Raw genomic sequence first — 20,565 nt, 5'->3', positions numbered from 1 at the left:
ACATGGCACTCATTTTTGACACCAAAATTGCCCTGAACTCTAACAAAGAAAAAATGAAAAATATTGTTTATATATATAAACCAGAAAATAGGGGCTTGGAGCATGTTTTCAGTATGGTCCTCCCTTCATTCCAGGAGGTTGTTAAGTGCTCTGATGCGTCCTCCATCTGGCCTCATTTATCTACACAGGAATTTCCTCAGTGTTAAGAACACAACTGTTCTAGCCATTCCCAAGATATTTGTGAAATTCGAAAGAAAAATCCAGTATTTAAACAATAGGGCTAGCAAGCTACTGGATTTTAATAAATAAACCAATTCCTGTAGCTGCAGTTGTTACTTTTCAGTCACGGAAATGTAGTCCTCAAAAAAAAAAAAAAAATCAAGACAGCAAAAGTCAAAGGGAAAAATACAAGACAGAAGAAAAATATAGGCAAAACTTTCTCCTATAAAATGTAAGGAAACTATTACCTATGATGTATCACAGCAGACTGCCAGAAATTTTAAAACACTAATTTTTCAAGCTATTAATTGATATTGTGTAAGTGAAGTTACAAAAACTTGTATCTTCTATACCGGTTTCCCATGGAATGCTAAAGATAATCCCAGCATTATTATATGGTCTCTCACAGACCAATTCCCTCATTGTTTTAAACCAGTTTTAAATGGTTGTTTCAGAATGTTATAAAAGTCTCAAATTTTTTATATTTAAATAAGTAAATGTCATAAGCATTTGAGAGAGAGGCTTTAGTAAGAAGATGAATATATGGCATGAATAAGGCATGAATATATGGCATTTGAAACCTACAAAAAAATGAAGTACAGCTTCAGGATCATTCCTTACCTGGGTGTTGGAGCCTAGTCTCGCCTAGGACAACTAGCAATTACACATAGATGGGTGAGAAAAAATAATTGATAACTGCTGCAGTGAGCTAATTCCACAGTGGTAAAAATCATAAATACTATCATTTTGAACGCAAAACTGTCTACCACATTTATTCAGAATGCTCTTCTAATTTAACACCGGGTGAACCTAATGAAAAAAAGGAAAGCAATGAGGTTTTTGATGGAACATTCTGAATTACTTAATCCTTGTTTTTATTTTAATTAAAATCTACTCATTTAATTGAAAATTTGTTCATGTATACCACAAGGTCACTTTATCACCAGCTCTATCATGTTCCATACCAGAGAAAAATTATATTCTAGGGCAGGGTTTGGCAAACTACAACCCACAGCCCCAACCCAGCCCACTGCCTATTTTTGTACAGCCTGTGGACTAGAATAATTTTCACATTTGTAGATAGCTGAAAAAAAATTAGAAGAAGAAGAATAGTTTATGACACATGGACATTCAAATTTCAGCATCCATAGATAATTATTGGTACACTGCCACGCCTGCTTATTTGCATATTATCTATGGCTGCTGGAAAATCCACATGGCCCACAAAGCTTAAAATATTTACCATCTACTTATTTACAGAAACTGTGTATCCACCCCTGTTGGACTATTAAGCTGAAAAGGCAAAGTAATAGGAGAGGGCGATTCCCAAAGTCTACCTTAGAAGAGTGACATTTTTGGAGAACTTGTTAGTGCTTTAACAAGAGGCAGTTTGGCTAGGAGTTCTATGTTTTATGGTAGAGTAAGTAGCTGATTTGGAAGCAGTGATGTTTGACAGAGGAGTGTTGTTGTTGTTGTTATTATTATCATTTTAACCACCAGTACTTCTTGCTGATTTATATTCTCCACCTCCCAAGAGGAATTTGACCAGTTTGATTACATCTCATTTATGTGAAGTGTACAAAATGTGTTGCAAGAATTGTTTGTGTCAAAGACAATAAACAAACTTTTTAATCCTTCTTCCTTAAGCAGGAAGTCACAACTTGCCAATAAGCAATTTAAAACAAACCCCACAACGTTGTATGTTTGGTTCAAAACAAGAAATATTTTAGGCCTTGGGATACTGTCATCTTGGCAACCCCATTTGTCCTCCCTGGTGAGAACACGTGCACACTGCTGCTTGCTTTCCGGTTCAATGAGAGAGGGTCACACCTTGCCCTCTTAATCCCAGAGTCAAATATGATTACAAATTTTTCCTCCCGGGAATCTAACTTGTAAGGAAGATCACTGTGCTTTTTGTTAAACAAGACATCTCTCTTTAGTTGCCCTATTCATTCGCAGGCTTACTATATTTCATCGGCCTAAAGATTATGTTTGACATCGGCAATTGTTAGAGACCATTTGTTTTTCCAGTGGAAAAAGAAATAAAAGTGCAAATGTCAGACCTCAAAATCCATACTTCTCTGAATTGTTCTCATTTTCGAGGGTGAGAATGTGTGTGTCTTTCCCCCAAGTGGGGAAAATGTCACTGTGGCTAAGTCGAAATAGCTTATGTCTCTCATTTTCTTTTTCATTAACTGCAAAATTAGAGGAAATTTTAGGACATAATAAGTGAATTATGGGAAAGTGAAAATTCTAGGACACATCCCAGTTGCAGTTAAAATAGGAATGGCTCGTGTCAAATCCTGAAAAAAATAAAAAAGTAAAAATTGCAGCTTCATTATCAGAAAAGTAGCACGGGTAAAAACGGACAGACTTAGCAGTTGAGGAGTCTGTTTTGAGGCCTGATAAGTTAACATTAGTAAACTAGTAAGTAACATTAGTAAACTAGTTAGATACCCAGACCTCGTTAGTTATGTTGATACCAGAATTTGACCTTAGCAGCAACCAACTTAACAAATGTGGGCATTTCTAGTGATCTAATCTCCTCATTTATAACTGTGATGAACAAGCAAAGCCCTCTTGATAGAAGGACTAGGTGAGTGACATGAACTAGGGGAGCCATTTACCAGAGGTCGTGGTGGGGAACATCAACCGTGAGAATATGAGAAACCGGTTAATTGCTCTCAAACTTGTAATTCTGTATTGTCTAATCTCAAAATAGGGTGAAATGCAAAGCTCTCTATATCCTCTGCAAAACAAGCTGGCCCCATCTTCCCAGAGCAGGCACGGGAAGGCCACTGGGGGCAAATGCCACTTCCCACCTGTTCTCTGCTGTAAATAAGCCTGCAGCCCACACCAGGGGCCAATTAAAAGGAATGGCTGTTGGTTCAGTGGCCCAGGAAGGCATCAGGTGGACTCTAGTTCCTTGGCAGCGATCCCAATTAAGGTGTACTGTTTATCAGGGGGCCAATTAAGAAGATGGAATTAAGAAGAGATCACGCCCTCTATTAAGGAGTAGTCTGAACCTGGGGAAGCAGTATGATGCTGGGGGTGGTGGGGTTCTCCTGGCCGCCCCTGGATGGAGCCTCTCATGGCCATGCCCAGATGGGGAAAGAGAATGATGGTTTTTGTACCTCTTATTAGACAGCTTTTGTAAAAAGTATTTTTAATTTTAAAAAAGGTGTTTGTTTAAGTAGTATACTCTGAAAGGTCAAGATGTCGCATAACTAGCCCCAAATGTTAGCTCTTTTGGTTACTGTGACACAAAAAGGAGGAGGAATGGACTATAGAGCCAGGTGACATGCGAAAGCATTTAGTGGTGCGTGTAGCTAGTCAAGCGCCCTATTCAGCACTGATGCAGGCAGAATTGGGGACGGTGAGAGCACAGCCAGGGAAGCCCACGCAGACACTGCTGGCCGAGTGAGCCTCTGCCCCCAGGGCTGTGGGAGGTATGGGGACAGTGGGCTGGGGTAAGACTCCACCCAGGCAGCGGTGCTGCGATCATCCCCATTTCGCTGCAAGGAGAAGCGGGTGCGGCACAGGTTAACTTCCCTGCGGAGCCACAGCTTGCAGGCAGCAGGTGATTTCAACCATCACTTTTAACTATAAGCTTCATCTGTGGTTTTGGTTTCTTTTTCCTTTTTTTTTTTAAACATATTTTGCAAAATCGGTTTCAAGAGCTACCAAATTTCATCAAGCCAAGGTCTAAACAAAACAACTTGTAAGGTCCCCACCATCCTGACTCGCTGGGGCTGTACGGGTTTCAGCACCTTTTAGCCCCCGTCCAATCCCAGTCCCAGGCAAACTGGGACAGTTGGTCGCCAGACTCGTGGCTCACGTCCGAACATACCGACCAACAAAATGACCCCGCCCCCAAGTGGCCAGAAAGACCCTGATGGCGCTCCGACCCTCTACTTTTCTGTTGCCGCAGCCTGTGCGTCCTGAGCTGGCTATTTCTGCTTTCGGAGGGGGTTGTCTTACACCCTCCCCCACGCCTACACCCCACAGTCTTCAGTCTTTCAGGGCCCCCAAAACGCTGCGGGGCGGGGTGGTTGGTCCCCACCCCAGCGGGAGGCCCGCGACCAGCCGGGAGGGGCGCACGGCGCTCAGAGCGCCCAGGGCCAGGCCTCTGACCCGCGCAGGCGCAGAAGCGCGCTCCCAACTCCGGTTTCATGGATTCCCAGTCCAGCTGCGTGGTGGTGACTGGTAAGACGACTTTTCTGCTTTCCCACTTGCTGCTGCTTTTAGCCTGACCATGGAATGCGCACTTGCCTGATCCTGGTAATAAACAGTTCCCTCATGGGGAAAAAAGAGTGGCAACTGGTGGTTCCAATAATTCCAGATGGAGCTAACTTCCTGCTATGCCCTATTAAAAAAAACAAAACAAAACAGGGGACAGAGAGGCTTTTCTGTTTCTGTCCTGTCATTCACTTCAAATAACTCTTGAATGGCATACACAGTAGGTGCCCACATGTGGCTTAGGCTCAAACCTTGTCCTTCAGCCCATCAGGGGGGAGGCAGAGGCTGGCGCCGGCTGTCCGAGTCTGGGGCCCATGTGGCATCCACTGGGGTACAGCTGCATAGCAAGGAAGGGGGAGCAGGCGACTCAGAAAGAACGGAGCCTAATAAGGCTGAGAGAGTCCATCTACAGTGCCCACCCCGACAGGGGCACATAGCTCCCCCCCAAAACTAGAGAGCTTTTAGCCACCCAGGGAACTCTAAGCACCCTCTGAGAGCCACCAGTTAGAGACTTGGAACCCCAGAAGGTCAACTCAGAAGGAATGGTAGCCACCCACTCCTGCCTTTCACCAAAACATTCAAAATCAACCCCAGACACCCCCAGTCGTTGTCACAGCTGGTCCCTGGAGGGCTTGATTTCTTCACAAAGCTCTTTGTTTTTAGTCAGACACATTTGGCATATTTTAAGTTTTTTGAATTGTGTTGGATGAAGGAAACATTGAAGAGAGAAGTGTTCCTATGTGTGTGGAAAATTGAAAGTTACCTATCTTAATATTTTCAGACTATAATCAAACTCCTGTTAACCTTCTGAGAAAAAGAAAGTTCTTTCGAAAACCTTTTATCTCCCTTGTTCTCATTTGTGTTATTTTGGGTATTAGAGATTGGTTCAGATTACCCTTGAATTCCTAAGGAAACTGTACCCCTGATAAATGTGACACTTATCACAAATGAAATATGAATATTGAAGCACCAGGGCAAGCCTTAGACTCACATCAGCCCCTGCCTCTGTCCTGTCAACTTGTGGTTTGCTGGCAAACTCTGGATTGTTTGATGAAGTACCTGATAATCAGCTGCGATTTGGGAATGCTCACTGGCTTCCAGAGTGTGGCCTTCTTTTATTAAAAATGCTCTGAGCTGCTAAGGGCAGTCTTTTCATTTAATTGGATTTGCTTCACGTGTAAATCTCACCAAGACAATTGGCACGTAGACAGATGGTGGGGGAACAAGGACTCTGACAAACTGCCTTAAGATCAAGACATTCGGACTGGCACCAAACAATGACGATGGGAGAGTGAGAAAACCTGCCTCCCTCCAGAGGGCCTCTCTTGATTCCAAGAGATTTCTCCAGCCCCTTTTCACAAGTTCCACTCGAGGGCCTGCCAAGTTTTAAGTGTAAGGTTTGACCCTGCAAAACAAGAGCTTCAAACCTTCATTTGCTGAGTTGTTTTGCCTAATTGAAAATAGATAAGAGATGATCTGCATGCACTGATCTGAATATGATTCTAAAGCAGCATGTGATTTTTTCTGGTGTCACTGCATTTTTAGTATTCCTACAGTCATCCCAGGAGGTACCTGATTTCTCAGTGATTTTTCCTTAATCTCAGTATTTTCCTTTTTTTTCTTTTTTGCTTGGCAACTCCAGTCTTATTTATTCTATAAGATTCAAAGTCAGAAAACACCACTAGCTTCCTGGGACATCCTGTCCCACACTTTTCTATTCCCTGAGAAAGTTTTACCCTTTGTGAGTCAAACTTGCTAGTGCTCTAGACCCAGAGGTTCCAGAATTTCAGAGGCACAGCCCTCTCCAGAACCGACTCCTGCTCTAAAGACCTGAGGTCCGGGAGTTGGGGTGGAGGTGAGGTTTCAGAGGTAGGTATTTAATCATAGCTCCTCTCCATCTCAGAATCTGATGATTTGAGAAATACATCACGGGAATCAGATAGATGGAACTCAAAACCTCAGCTGGGTTCCAGGTAAAGCTGAGTTGGAGAATGCCACCTCTAGCTGCAGCCCAGTGCCCACCCTGAAGTGAGCCCACCAGACAGCGGCTGACCTCCCCTACAGGGGCCAGGCAGGAACTGTTGAGCTCTGCGCATGGGCCACACTGAAGGAGAGATGAAGGAAGAGGCCCCCAGGGTCCTGGTCCCTCCTCCTAGCCACACCATCCTAAAGGGCTTGTGATGGTTAATTTCATGTGTCAACTTGACTCGGCCACGGAGTGCCCAGATATCTGGTTAAACATTATCTGGATGTGTCTGTGACGGTGTTTTTGGAAGAGCTTGGCATTTGAATCGGTGAGCTCAGTAAAGCAGTGCCCTCTCCAGTGTGGGTGGGCCTCATCTAATCCATTAAGGGTCTGAATAGAATAAAAAAGCAGAGGAGGGTTGAATTCTCTGTCTGAAGGCATGATCTGGCACATTAGTCTTCTCCTGCCCTCAAACTGGTGCTCCTGGTTCTCGGGCCTTCAGCCTTGGACTGGAATTTACTCCACTGGCTTTCCTGGGTCTCCAGCCTGTAGATGGCAGACAGATCTGAGGACTTCTCAGCCTTCATAATCACATGAGCCAATACCTTATAATAAATCTCTTTCTATATATATGCAGATATATATATACACACATACATACCAGTACAGGCCTCTCAATTTCTGGAGAGAGAAATAGAGGCCTAAAGTACACATGAAATCTCAACATGGAAAAGTAAGGATAGGGCCCCTGACTGATAGGCACGGTGCCCAGGCAGGGGATTTGGGGCTGAGAAATGGTGGCATCAAGTGATCAGAGAGAATCAGGGCAGAGTGAGGATCTAGCTGGAGCCCATCCCACGCTGCCCAGAGAGACAGTAAAAAAGGATTTAGCATTTGTTTAGCATCTACCAGCTTCTGGAAACAATACGTGCTGTACATGGCATTGTTTAATCTGTCCAGAGGTCCCAGGAGGTATGTAACTATAACAACAATGAAGGAGAACGCTGACACTGCTTCCTGTGTTTGAGGCAGTATTGCAAATGCTCCGTTTCATTCATTTAATCTGCACAACAACCCTATTAGATTATTATAATTAGTGTGCATTTTACAGATGAGAAAATCAAGGCACTGAAGCTAAGTAACTTGCTCAACGTCACCCAGATGCTAAGTGGTGGGGCTGAGATGCAACAGCAGAAGCCTGAGCCCAAACACTGAGGTCTCTGACCACTCTTGGCTGCCGTTGGGCCACGGCCTGAGCTTTGGCGGGGTCACTGCATGGTGTGGGTGCCGTAAAAATAAGCAGCTGCAACACTGAAAGGGTGACGGTGTCCTTCTCCCCAGGCAGCAGGAAACGTTTCCTAAGCTAGTCCCAGAGGAGGTTTGCTGTCCTCCCCAAAGCAAAATTCTGTTTAACTGCCTTTTATTAGAAATCTTCATTGCAATTAAATTACGTCATAGTACACAGTATAAATAAGTGTTCCCAGTTCTAGAAACAAGCCCTTCCGTCCACACACCTCATCCAGAAGCCTCTTGCTCCTTCCCAGAGTGAGGCCTCTCCTGGGGCTCACCTTACCCAGGCTCACCCCCTCCAGCTGCTCTGCCTCCTCCTCCCCCATGAAGTCCTGTGTCACTGCCACCTCCTCCAGGAGACTTCCCTAACCACCCCCACCCATCTTCTCTCTCCCCTCTGTATCTGATCCTAGTTGTTGTTCAAAGCCTTGCTATTCCAAGTGTGGTCCAAGGGCCAGTAGCATCAGTACCACTGGGGAGCTTGTTAGGAATTCAGAATCTCCAGCAGCACCCCAGACCTGCCCAATCAGATTCTACATTTTAATAAGATATACATGTGTATTAGCATTTGAGAAACGCTGGACCAAATCAAACACTTTTTAAAACTTCTAATTTTGAAATAATTATAGATTCACAAGAATTTGCAAAGAAATGTATAGACTGGTCCTCTGCATCTTTCACCCAGCCTCCTCCAATGTTAACATCTTCAATATCAAAGCTAAGATACTGACATTGGTATAACTCAGTGTGTATGTGTGTGTGTGTGCGCACACATGCATGCATAACTCTATGTGGTATTATCACATGTGTAGCTTTGTGTAACCACCACCGTCAAGATAAATAACTACCAACATCACAAGGCTCCTTTGAACTACCCCTTTATAGCCACACCTACCCTTTTCCCCCATCTCTAACTCCTGGTAACCATTAATCTGTTCTTCATCTCTATAATTATGTTTATAGATGTAAATTAAAATTTACAGATATTGTATTGGGTTGGCCAAAAAATCCATTCAGGTTTTCCCATAAGAGGTTATGGAAAAACCCGAATGAACTTTTTGGCCAGCCCAGTGTAAATGGACTCATGCTGTATGTATCCTTTTGAGATTGCCTTTTTTTCACTCAGCATAATTCCCTTGAGGTTCTTCCAAGTTGTTTATACCAATAATTCCTTCACTTTTAAAGCAATTTTTTAACAGCTTTATTGAGATATAATTCTCATGCTATACAGTTCACTTATTTAAAGCATACAGTTCAATGGCTTTTAGTAGTCACAGAGTTATGCGTTTCTCAACACAGTCAATTGAGAATATTTTCATTACCCCAAAAAGAAACTCGACTCCCTAATCCTCATCCCCACTCCCCTACTACACACACACACACACACACACACGGAGTCAAGCTCTAGGCAACCACTAATCTACTTTCTGTCTTTATAGGTTGCCAGTTCTGGACATTTCACATAAATGGAATCATACAATTTTGTGACTGGCCTCATTCACTGAGCATGTTTTCAAGGTTCATCCATGTTGTAACATAACACTTCTTTTTATTGCCAAATAATATGCCATTGTATGGGTAATACCATATTTTGTTTATCTATTCATCAGTTGATGGATACTTGGGTTGTGTCTACTTTTTTCTTTTCACTGCTGAGTAGTATTCTATGATCTAGATGAACCACAGTTTATTTAACCATTCACTCATTGAAGGACATTGAGGTGGTTTCTAGCTATGGGCTATTACAAATAAAGCTGCAGTGAACATTTGTGTACAAGTTTCTGTGTGAAAATAAGTTTTCATTTCTCTGGGGTAAATGTCCAGCAGTGCAAGTGCTTGGAAGTCCACCTTCAGTTTTAAAAGAAACTGTCAAACCATTTCCCAGAGTGGCAGTACCATTACATTCCCACCAACAATGTATGTGTGACCTAGTTCCTCTTCATTCTTGTCAGCTTTGGGTGTTACCAGTATTTCTATTTTAGCCACCCTGATAGAAGTGTAGTGACATCTTATTGTGATTTTATGGCTTTTTTAAAAAAATTTATTTATTTACTTTTGGCTGTGTTGGGTCTTCGTTTCTGTGCGAGGGCTTTCTCTAGTTGCGGCGAGCGGGGGCCACCCTTCATCGCGGTGCGCGGGCCTCTCACTATCGCAGCCTCTCTTGTTGCAGAGCACAGGCTCCAGATGCGCAGGCTCAGTAGTTGTGGCTCACGGGCCTAGTTGCTCCACGGCATATGGGATCCTCCCAGACCAGGGCTCGAACCCATGTCCCCTGCATTGGCAGGCAGACTCTCAACCACTGCGCCACCAGGGAAGCCCTCATTGTGATTTTAATTTGCATTTCTCTGATGGCTAATGATGTTGAAAAGTTTTTCATGTGCTTATTTGCCACCTGTATATCCTCTTCGGTGAAATGTTTCTTCATGTCTTTTGCCCATTTTCTAACTGGACTGTCTTTTTTTTTTTTTTAATTAATTAATTTTTTATTTTTGGCTGCGTTGGGTCTTCATTGCTGCGTGCGGGCTTTCTCTAGTTGTGGCAAGCGGGAGCTACTCTTCGTTGTGGTGCACAGGCTTCTCACTGCAGTGGCTTCTCTTGTTGCAGAGCACAGGCTCTAGGCATGCGGGCTTCAGTAGTTGTGGCATGCGGGCTCAGTAGTTGTGGCTCGTGGGCTCTAGAGTGCAGGCTCAGTAGTTGTGGTGCATGGGCTTAATTGCTCTGTGACATGTGGGATCTTCCTGGACCAGGGCTAGAACCTGTGTCCCCTGCATTGGCAGACGGATTCTTAACCACTGCGCCACCAGAAAAGTCCCTAGACTGTCTTTTAAAGTTGAGTCTTGAGAGTTTTCTTATACATTTTACATACAATGCCTTTGTCAGATATGTGATTTACAACTGTCTGTAGAGTATCTTTTCATCCTCTCAGCAGGGTCTTTTGCAGAACAAAAGGTTTTCATTTTCATGAGGTCCACTTTATCAGTTTTGACTTTTATGGATCATGCATTTGGTGTCAAGTCTAAGAACTCTTTGCCTAACACTAGGTCCCAAGATTTTCTCCCTTTTTTTTCCCCAAAAAGTTTTATAAGTTTACTTTTTACATTTAAGTGCTTGATCAATTTTGAATTAATTTTTGTACAGTGCAGGCTGAGGGATCCATTTTTTTTGCCTATGGGTGTCTGATTTTTCCAGCCCCATTTGTTAAAAGGCTGTCCCTCGCCATTGAATTGCTTTTGCACCTTTGTTAACAAACAACTGGGCATATTCACATGGGTGTGTTTCTGGTCCCTCTACACAGCATGCATTTTAACTGGACATGTGTGCTCACACCTTCTCGAGCCCTCCTACTTGGCGGTGGATCAGCCCAACATTCCTTTAGGGCCCCCCTACAATGCCTCACACAAGAGGACTTGGAAAATGCTTCCAGATGGGCAAGGTTGCAAGCCTCCACAAGAAAGGGGGTGTGTGGAGTCCTTGATGGCCCAGGGAATCACAAGAGGTCCCTGAGGAGGTGCGGGGAACAGCACAGAAGCAGAGACACCTTGGCCCGAGGCATGGCCTGAGGAAACCAGGCTTTCTTTGGTTTCAGGTTTCGGGCCCTTCCGGCAGCATCTGGTGAATTCCAGCTGGGAAGCAGTGAAGGTAAAAACCCTCTAAGCCCAGACCCAGGAGTGCAGGACCCAGCTGGTTCCTTCTGTGGTTCTGAGAAAATCCAGCACGTAGGCTCCTTGGTGACCAGATCCACACGGGAGGGGAGAAAACACACACTGGGCGCCCTGGGACACGAGCTAGCTTTTTGTCCTTGGGCTGTGACTCACCTGCCCATAGCGGGGCCATCTGGCTCAGTGGTAAAGAAAACAGACTAAAGGGACACCCCTGGGAAGGATGGGGAGTGGCCCAGGAAGGCTCTGCTGCCCTGAGAGCTGGGAACCCCTTCTGGCTGTGGAGTGTCGGGAAAGTCACTGCCCCCAGCCATGGTGTTCTCATTCATGACATGGGGGAATAATAGTGCTGATGTTACAGGGTCGTTCTGAGGAGTAAAAGAGGTATGTGTGTGAAGCAAGTAAGTATGTAAGTCTGTAAAAGCAGCTTTTTTAAAGCATAGCGCCTGGCACAGGGTAAGAGCTTAATACATGGTTATAATTATAAACAACATGGCTTCATTTTTAAGAAAGCAGCCAGGAGAGAGCATGTCCTCAGACAGGACGTGAAGAGGGGTCTCATCCGTAGAACAGAGCTCTCCTCCCTGAAGCAATTGCCCCACTCCTACCAGTCCCCACACGGTGTCATTTAGAGGCTCAGAGCACAGCTGGCTATTTATTCACACTTGACCATCAATTTCATGCTTCTGTTGGATCAAGCCAAAGGTAGGGTCTTGAGTCTGTTCTCAGAGTTACCCAGTCAAGCTGAAAATGCAGCAAAACCACTTGAATCGTGCATTTGCAGCCACTGTAGCATTCATTTTTTAGCCTGTCCACACAGATGTGGTCAAGGAAACTCTCCACTCTTGAGTTAGAACTTGGGTTTTTTTCAACCAGCAAAAAAACTCAGAGAACCCCAGACTCACTGCCAAGCCTCACTGCTGCACACAACATGCCAAAAGGCCAGGTCAGGGCTTTATGAGTTCCTGGGTGTTTGCAGCCAGTTCCTCGAAAAACAGGACTTTTTCTGCTGAATCCCAAACGGGCCCTGAGTCCTTTTTGTGCCTCAGTTTTCTTATCTGTAAAATGGGAAGGTTGTGATGACTACAGGAATTAACACACATAAAGCCCTCAGAGCATGGCAGGGCAACTGCTGGTTCTCACAAATTTCATTCTTATTACTAAGAAGCTATTCTACCAGTCAGTTTTCTCAGTTGTGGGCAAATAGAATTGGACTTTGGAGATCCACACAGGAAATGGAATGAGGGAGGGGATTATTTTGTAGACTCAAGATTCACCAATAAAGCTGGAGAATCAGGGCAGAAGGGCAGAAACAGAAGCAGGCTGGGGGTTTCCAGGAAGAGGTAGTAGAATGGCAAACTAGGTGCTCTGAGCGGCCCTTCCCCTGTAGGTAAACTAGATAAGATAGAACTTCTGTGCATTGCTGGACACATAGTAGTAAAGGAAAGCCCATATACGTCATGCCATGCACATAAATACATCACACATACTCAGTGCTGCAGCCTGAAGGGGTGAGGGTCAGCACCCCCACCCTAACACACAAAAGGCAGGGGGCACGTGCCATTATCAACATTGTTTTTAGCAAAAGGGATAGAATGAAACCAAGGCTCTTACTGTAAGCCAGACCCTTGAAAGGAGATCCTGTGGTCTCTAGCACCCCTGACTCCCAGCAAAGCATATGCAATTTCTCTTGAGGATTTAAAACCTCAGATTTTCCAGTAAGATAAACTAAGATAAACTAAACATTTATTTCCAATCAAAGATCACCAAATATTCAAAGAAACAAACTACCCTGAGTAAGAATGAGCAGAAGCAGATTTAGAACCTCAAAAACTTGAGGTTCTAAATCATTCTGCTAGATAGTATCAGAAAATAGCATAATTATATATGGAATGTTTGAAGAAGTAATGATAGAATCACAAAAACTAAGCAAAAACTATCAAAAGATAAGGCAAATTGAAAAAGGGAGTAATAGAGCTTATAGAAATTTAAAACACAATTGTTAAAGTGAAGAATTTAACAGATGACTTAAAAGACAGTTTAGAATTATGCTAAGTGAAAGATGCCAGTCACCAAAGACCACATATTGTATGATTACATTTAGATGAATGTCCAGATGAAGCAAATCTATTGAGACATAAAGTAGATTAGTGGTTGCCTAGGGCAGGTGAGTGGGGGATTGGGGGAAATAGGGAGTGACTGTTAATGGGTATGGGTTTTTTTTAGGGTTGATGAAAAGGTTCTAAAATTGACTGTGGTGATGGTTGCACAACTCTGTGAATATACTAGAAGGCAACGAATTATAGACTTTAAATGAGTAAATTGTATGGTATGTGAAATACATGTACATGGCAGTTTAGAAACAGATAAGAAAAATTAATGAACTAGAAGATAGCTCTGATGATATTGTTTAAAGGGCAGCATAAAGAGATGGACAAGGAAATGAAAAAAGAAATTAAGAAATATGGATAATAAAATGAGATATTTGAACATATGTTTATTTGGAGTTCCATAAGGAGAGAATGAATGAAATAAAGCACTAGCCAAAGAGATAATGGTTGAGACTATTGCAGAATTGGATGAAAGACATAAATCCACAGAGATAAGAAGTATAAAATATACCAAGCAAAAACAAACAAAATCAATACATATACACATCATAGTAAAACTGCAGAAAACCAAAACAAGGAGATTTGAAAGTAGTCGGGGGAAAAGACAGGTCACCTACAAAAGACAATACAATTAGACTGAGAGTAAATTTTTCAAAAACAACAATAAAAGCTAGAAAACAGTGGAGTAACATCATCAAAATGCTAGAAAAATATTGTCAACCTGAAATTGCTTACCCAGCAAAATTATTTTTCAAAACAAGGATGAAATGAAGCAAGCATAAAAGCAAGCATCAAGAGTTTACTACCAATAGGCACAACCCTAAAGGAACATGTAAAGGATATCGTTCAGAAGGAAGGAAAATTATCCCAGAAAGATGGTGTGAGATGCAAAGAGGAATTGTGAGCCCAAAGGTAAAATCTAAACTAGCATTATTTTTTAATAATGATAATAATAATAAATGGCTAATTGTAAGTTTAAAAATAAAGGATTGAACTAAAATATAGGACAATGAAGGCATAGAAGTTAAGAGGAGTGGTTGAAGTATAAGTCTTCTAAGGCCCTTGTATAGACAGGCATCTGATATCAAATTCAGACTTTGTTAAATTATATATATTTATATTTATATATAATATATATATTAATTGAAGTATAGTTGATTTACAATGTTGTATTAGTTTCAGGTGTACAGCAAAGTGATTCAGTTGTATATATGTATATATATAGCTGAATATATATATATATATTCTTTTTCAGATTCTTTTCCATTATAGGTTATTACAAGATATTGAATATAGTTCCCTTTGCTATATACAGTAGGCCATTGTTGTTTATCTATTTTATATATATAGGGGTGTGTATCTTTTAATCCCAAGCTCCTAATTTATCCCTCCCCACCTTTCCCCTTTAGTAACTGTAAATTTGTTTTGTCTGTGAGTCCATTTCTATTTTATAAATAAGCTCATTTGTATCATTTTTTTAGATTCCACATATAAGTGATATCATGTGATATTTGTCTTTCTCTGTCTGACTTACTTCACTTAGTAGGATAATCTCTAGGTCCATCCGTGTTGCTGCAAATGGCATTATTTTATTCTTTTTTATGGCTGAGTAATATTCCATTGTGTATATGTACCATATCCTCTTTAACCATTCATCTGTTGGTGGACACTTAGGTTGTTTCCATGTCTTGGCAATTGTGAATAGTGCTGCTATGAACATTAGGGTGCATATATCTTTTTGAATTAGAGTTTTTGTCTCTTCCGGATATAGGCCCAGGAGTGGGATTGCTGGCTCATATGGTAACTCTATTTTTAGTTTTTTAAGAAACCTCTGTACTGTTCTCCATAGTGACTGCACCAATTTATTCCCACCAACAGTGTAAGAAGCTTCCCTTTCTCTACACCCTCCCCAGCATTTATTATTTGTAGACTTTCTGATGATGGCCATTCTGACTGGTGTGAGGTGGTACCTCATTTTAGTTTTGATTTGCATTTCTCTAATAATTAGTGATGTTGAGCATCTTTTCATGTTCCTGTTGGGCATTTGTATGTCTTCTTTGGAGAAATGTCTATTTAGGTCTTCTGCCCATTTTTTGATTGGGTTATTTGTTTTTTTGATATTGAGCTGTATGTGCTGTTTGTATATTTTGAAAATTAATCCCTTGTGGGTTGCATCATTTGCAAATATTTTCCTCTAGTCTGTAGGTTGTCTTTTCATTTTGTTTATGGTTTCCTTTTCTGTGCAAAAGCTTTTAAGTTTAATTAGCCATTTGTTTCTTTTTGCTTTTATTAACATTAGGAGATAGCTTCAAAAAATATATTGCTGCAATTTATGTCAGAGAGCAATATGCCTATGTTTTCCTCTAGGAGTTTTATAGTATCTGGTCTTACAATTTATAGTGTCTGGTCTTATATGGTCTTTAATCCATTTTCAGTTTATTTTTTTATATGGTATTAGAGAATGTTCTTTTTTTCTTTTCTTTTTTTTTTCAGCCACACCGCACAGGCGGCATGTGGAACTTCCCCAGCCAGAGATCAAACCCACACCCCCTACAGTGGAAGCATGGAGTCTTAACCCCTTGACCACCAGGGAAGTCCCAGGAGAATGCTTTAATTTCATTATTTTACATGGAGCTGTCAAGTTTTCCCAGCACCACTTATTGAAGAGACTGTCTTTTCTCCAGTGTATACTTTTGCCTCCTTTGTTGTAGATTAATTGACCATACGTGCAGGGGTTTATTTCTGGGCTTTCTATCCTGTTCCATTGATCTATGTGTCTGTTTTTGTGCCAGTACCATACTGTTTTGATTAATGTAGCTTTATAGTATAGTGTGAAGTCAGAGAGTATGATTCTTCCAGCTCCATTCTTCTTTCTCAAGATTGTTTTGGCTATTCAAGGTCTTTTGTGTTTCCATACAAATTTAAAAAAATTTTTTTGTTCTAGTTCTGTGAAAAATACCATTGGTAATTTGATAGGGATTGCATTGAATCTAGATTGCCTTGGGTAGTATGGTCATTTTAACAATATTGTTTCTTCCAATTCAAGAATATGTTATATCTGTCCATCTGTTTGTGTCATCTTCCATTTCTTTCATCAGTGTCTTATAGTTTTCTGAGTACAGGTTTTGTTTCCTTAGGTAGGTTTATTCCTAGATATTTTATTCTTTTTGATGCAATGGTAAATGGAATTGTTTCCTTAATTTCTCTTTCTGATCTTTCCTTGTTAGTGTATAGAAATGCAACAGATTTCTGTATATTAATTTTGTATCCTGCAACTTTACTGAATTCATTGATGAGCTCTAGTAGTTTTCTGGTGGTATCTTTAGGATTTTCAATGTATAGTCATTGCAAACAGTGAAGTTTTACTTCTTCCTTTCCAGTTTGGATTCCTTTTATTTGTTTTTCTTCTCTGATTGCTGTGGTTAGGACTTCCAAAACAATATTGAATAAAAGTGGGAAAGAGGGGCATCCTTATCTTGTTCCTGATCTTAGAGGGAATGCTTTTAGATTTTCACCATTGAGTATGATGTTCGCTGTGGGTTTGTCATGTATGGCCTTTATTATGCTGAGGTATGTTCCCTCTATGCCCACGTTCTGGAGAGTTTTATCATAAATGGATGTTGAATTTTATCAAAAGCTTTTTCTGCATCTATTGAGATGATCATATGGTTTTTATTCTTCAGTTTGTTAATGTGGTGTATCACATTGATTGATTTGCAGATATTGAAAAAATCCTTCCATCCCTGGGATAAATCCCAATTATATATGTGCGGCAAAATTTCAAGAGTAACTATGAAAGAGTAGAAATAGAGTATATGGTTTCCAAGAGAGCAGGGAAACAAAACAGAATAAGAAAAAAAATGAACAAAACTTTAATCAGAGGGACCAAAAAATCACCCCATAGGAAACAAGGTAGATGAATACACTGTTGCCATCCAGCTGAATACTAGTTATTGTAGCTTGTCCCAATGGCACTGGCTGCTGCATACTCCCAGTGGCATTATTGTTACCCTGGGAAGATGGATGTTTCTTCTATCAGAGAGATTTGCTCCTGATTCAGCGTCAAAGATGAGCGCACCTGATTGGTTGACCCTGCCCTGGCCACAGTGAGACTGACCTTTTCAGCATTTGTGGGGGGAGCCAGGCTCTATCTTCCACCAAGACCCCACTATTAGGGGTTGCCCCAAATCAGAGGAAGGCCAAAGAAATAACAATGTTGATATGGATATAAAATATTAAGTCAACTCTTCTTAGTTCAACCTATATTTATTCAGTTCCTGATTTGGAAGACAGTCTACTAACACATGAATCCCTTCCTGTTCCTATGCCACCCCAGCCAGGTGTACTGCAGTACAATTCTGACACTAACCCCCTGGAGTACACACAGACTTCACAGATTAAGGGCAAAGTTCTCCACAAGACTGCCCCCACTTCAGACACCAGCTGCATTTCAGGGGTCCTCAGGTCACCTGTGCTTTGGGAAAATTCGGGAATTTTCATGACCCCCACAGTTTTGATAATTTGCTAGAATGACACACAGAGCTCAGAAAAGCACTAAACTTACAATTTTTTAAAATAAAGGATACATATAGGTTGAATTCTGGATGGGTCCCAAATGCAGAAGTTTCATGCCCTCTCCCCATGGAGTCGGGGCACATCACCCTTCTGGCACATCAATGCATTCATCAACCAGGAAACGCCATGGAACCTCCACATGCAGAGTTTTTATTGGAGTTTCATTGTGTAGGCAAGGTTGGTTAAATCACTGGCCATGTGATTGAACTCAGTCTCCAGTCTACTTCCCCTCCCTGAAGGTCAGGCAGCTGAAAGTCCCCACCCTCTAATCATGTGGCTGGTTTCTGGTGACCAGATCCCATCCTGCAGCTATCAAGGGACCACCATGAGTCACCCCAGCAGCATAACAAAGATACTCCTGTTGCTCCGGAAATTCCAAGAATCTTGAAGCTCTCTGCCTGGAACTGGGGACAAAGACCAGATATACTCTTTCTCATATCACAGTTCCCTGGAGGGGTTCCTGTGTAGGGAGAGGAGATGGCTCATGAATAAGATAGTTATAACCCAAAGCAGATTCTGAGAAGTGCTACATTATGAGACTCTGAAGAGGAAAAGATTAATTTCATTCTGGAGACCGTATGAAAGAAAGGAACCTAAACCAAAGTGAGAAAAAGCTGCACCCCTGGGAGGTCACTGGGAAGGCCATCTGGTGGAAGCAGCAGTGAAGGACAGGATACATTCTGGCAAGAGGGAATAAATTCTCTAAACCACCATGCTCTGGGTGCTCCAGACACTTCATGCAGAGTGGTTTGCTGAATTCTTGCTACAGTCCAAAGAGGTCGATACTGTTATTCCCATTTTGCAGGTGAGGAAATGGGTGCTCAGAGGTTGGCTATCTGGCCTGGGGACATGTGCCATGAAATGGCCATGCCTAGATTCCAGTCTCAGGTGGTCCTGCTGAGTGAAGTCCAGGTTCAGCTCACTTGCCTCGCTCTTCCCCTGGGGGAAAATAACACTTGGTTCAGAAGAAGCGGACCTCTTCCAGCACAAGAATGGCTTTTAGGGAATTCCCTGGCTGTCCAGTGGTTAGGACTTGGTGCTTTCACTGCCGGGGCCCAGGTTCAATCCCTGGTTGGGAAACTGAGATCCTGCAAGCCGTGTGGCATGGCCAAAAAAAAAAAAAAAAGGAATGGCTTTTAAACTTCCTAGAACTCAAGAAATATCAAGACCCACTACCCATGACCCAGCGGTGAGCAAAGTGAGGCTATTCATCCAAATGCCTCAGCCCTACATCCACGTCATCATGGCTGGCTTTCTGCCATGAGTTCATCTTTGCTGTCTTTGAAGCTCTCCCACCAGTGCCTGAGACACAGACAAGATGATCTGCTGCTTGGTCTTCTTGCTCACAATGTGACCAGAACAAAAACCTTCTTACCAGCTGATGAGGAAGCAAACCCAAGCCCAGCTTCAGTGCCCTCTGCCACCCATTTGCCTTCTCCACGGGTCCCTGCTATCCATCTCTAGCTTCTGCTTTCTCCTTTCTGGTGTTTTTCTCCAGGGCAGAGGCACTGGCAGTCTCTTTAAAGGCTACTTCACTCTCAATCCTCAGACCAGGCTCTCTTCCTGCACCATCTACGGTTATTCAGTGTCCTCCACTAATGTGTGTGTAGACTCCGCTCAGTGTTAGACCTTCTGATCCTGGTTTGGGGCTTCCCTGGGAGTATCCACTGAAAGTGCCAGCATATGGCCAACAGAGCATCTGTTGTAAGGCTAATCATCTAAGTGGGGTATTAAGACAAAGGTCCAAGCTATTTCAGATATATACATTGGACCCATTATACAGATATAGAAACAGGCTTAGATGGGCTAAATAATGCACAAGAGGGCACACACCTCCCAGAGTCAGTGTAAGCAGCACACTGTCTGTGGGGACTGGCATCAACATACCCCCATCCCCATAGAGGGCCTGGCCTGAAGCAAGCCTTCCAGTGGCTATGTGTTGACTGGATACGTGAATGATTGTCATTCTTTTCTATCCTCCTGCATCCTCCCACTGGAAGTCAACCTTGTGAATACCATGGCAACGTCTCATGAGTACCTACTCCATGCCAGGCATTGTAAGTGGGGATGTATGAAATGATAGAGAGGGAAAAGAGTGCAGTTCTACACTCAACATCATTTCACCTCTGAGATGATTGCACCTCTAAATAATAACTTGAATGCATTTTTGTTGTGGTTGCTCTTAAATGGGAGAAGATTGTTTTAAAAAGAAGGAAAATACAGAAAAATAATATAAATGCTAAAAGTTCCCAATGAACAAAGGCATCTCCTATAAACTCCCAGAAGGGTGACTTAATGCTGTTTACCAACAGCATTTACCAAAGACTTTAACACTAGGCTGGCCTCTGCTGGGCACCCTGCCCTCCCCAGTCATAAGCCTCATCCACTGACTGATGCAGTGGCTGAGCATTATCTCCTGGTTTCTGAACACTTTCATTTTGGAGCCAGTACCACCTCATATTCTTTCAAAAGAAATTATGTCCTGAACTCTTTTAGAAGTGCCTGA

The 20,565-nt window shown here is 42.3% G+C and overlaps 1 protein-coding gene across 2 annotated transcripts in view; it reads left to right on the top strand.

Annotated features, from left to right (window-relative positions):
• The first annotated feature begins 4,212 nt into the window (after nucleotides 1-4,212).
• PGPEP1L (pyroglutamyl-peptidase I like) overlaps nucleotides 4,213-20,565 on the top strand; it is a 48,933-nt gene continuing 32,580 nt past the window's right edge. Inside the window, exons 1-2 of one of the 2 annotated variants that reach the window (XM_068557049.1) lie at nucleotides 4,213-4,425; nucleotides 11,301-11,353. In XM_068557049.1, the coding sequence (XP_068413150.1) occupies nucleotides 4,392-4,425; nucleotides 11,301-11,353 (87 nt within the window). In that variant the 5' untranslated portion in view covers nucleotides 4,213-4,391. The remainder of the gene's footprint in view (nucleotides 4,426-11,300; nucleotides 11,354-20,565) is intronic. The other variant, XM_068557059.1, reaches the window with a different exon arrangement.

Source organism: Eschrichtius robustus, chromosome 1 (genome assembly GCF_028021215.1).
Source record: "Eschrichtius robustus isolate mEscRob2 chromosome 1, mEscRob2.pri, whole genome shotgun sequence".
Classification (NCBI taxonomy): Eukaryota; Metazoa; Chordata; class Mammalia; order Artiodactyla; family Eschrichtiidae; genus Eschrichtius; species Eschrichtius robustus.
Note: the sequence above shows the minus strand (reverse complement) of the source record. Positions and strands in the feature narration are given on the sequence as shown.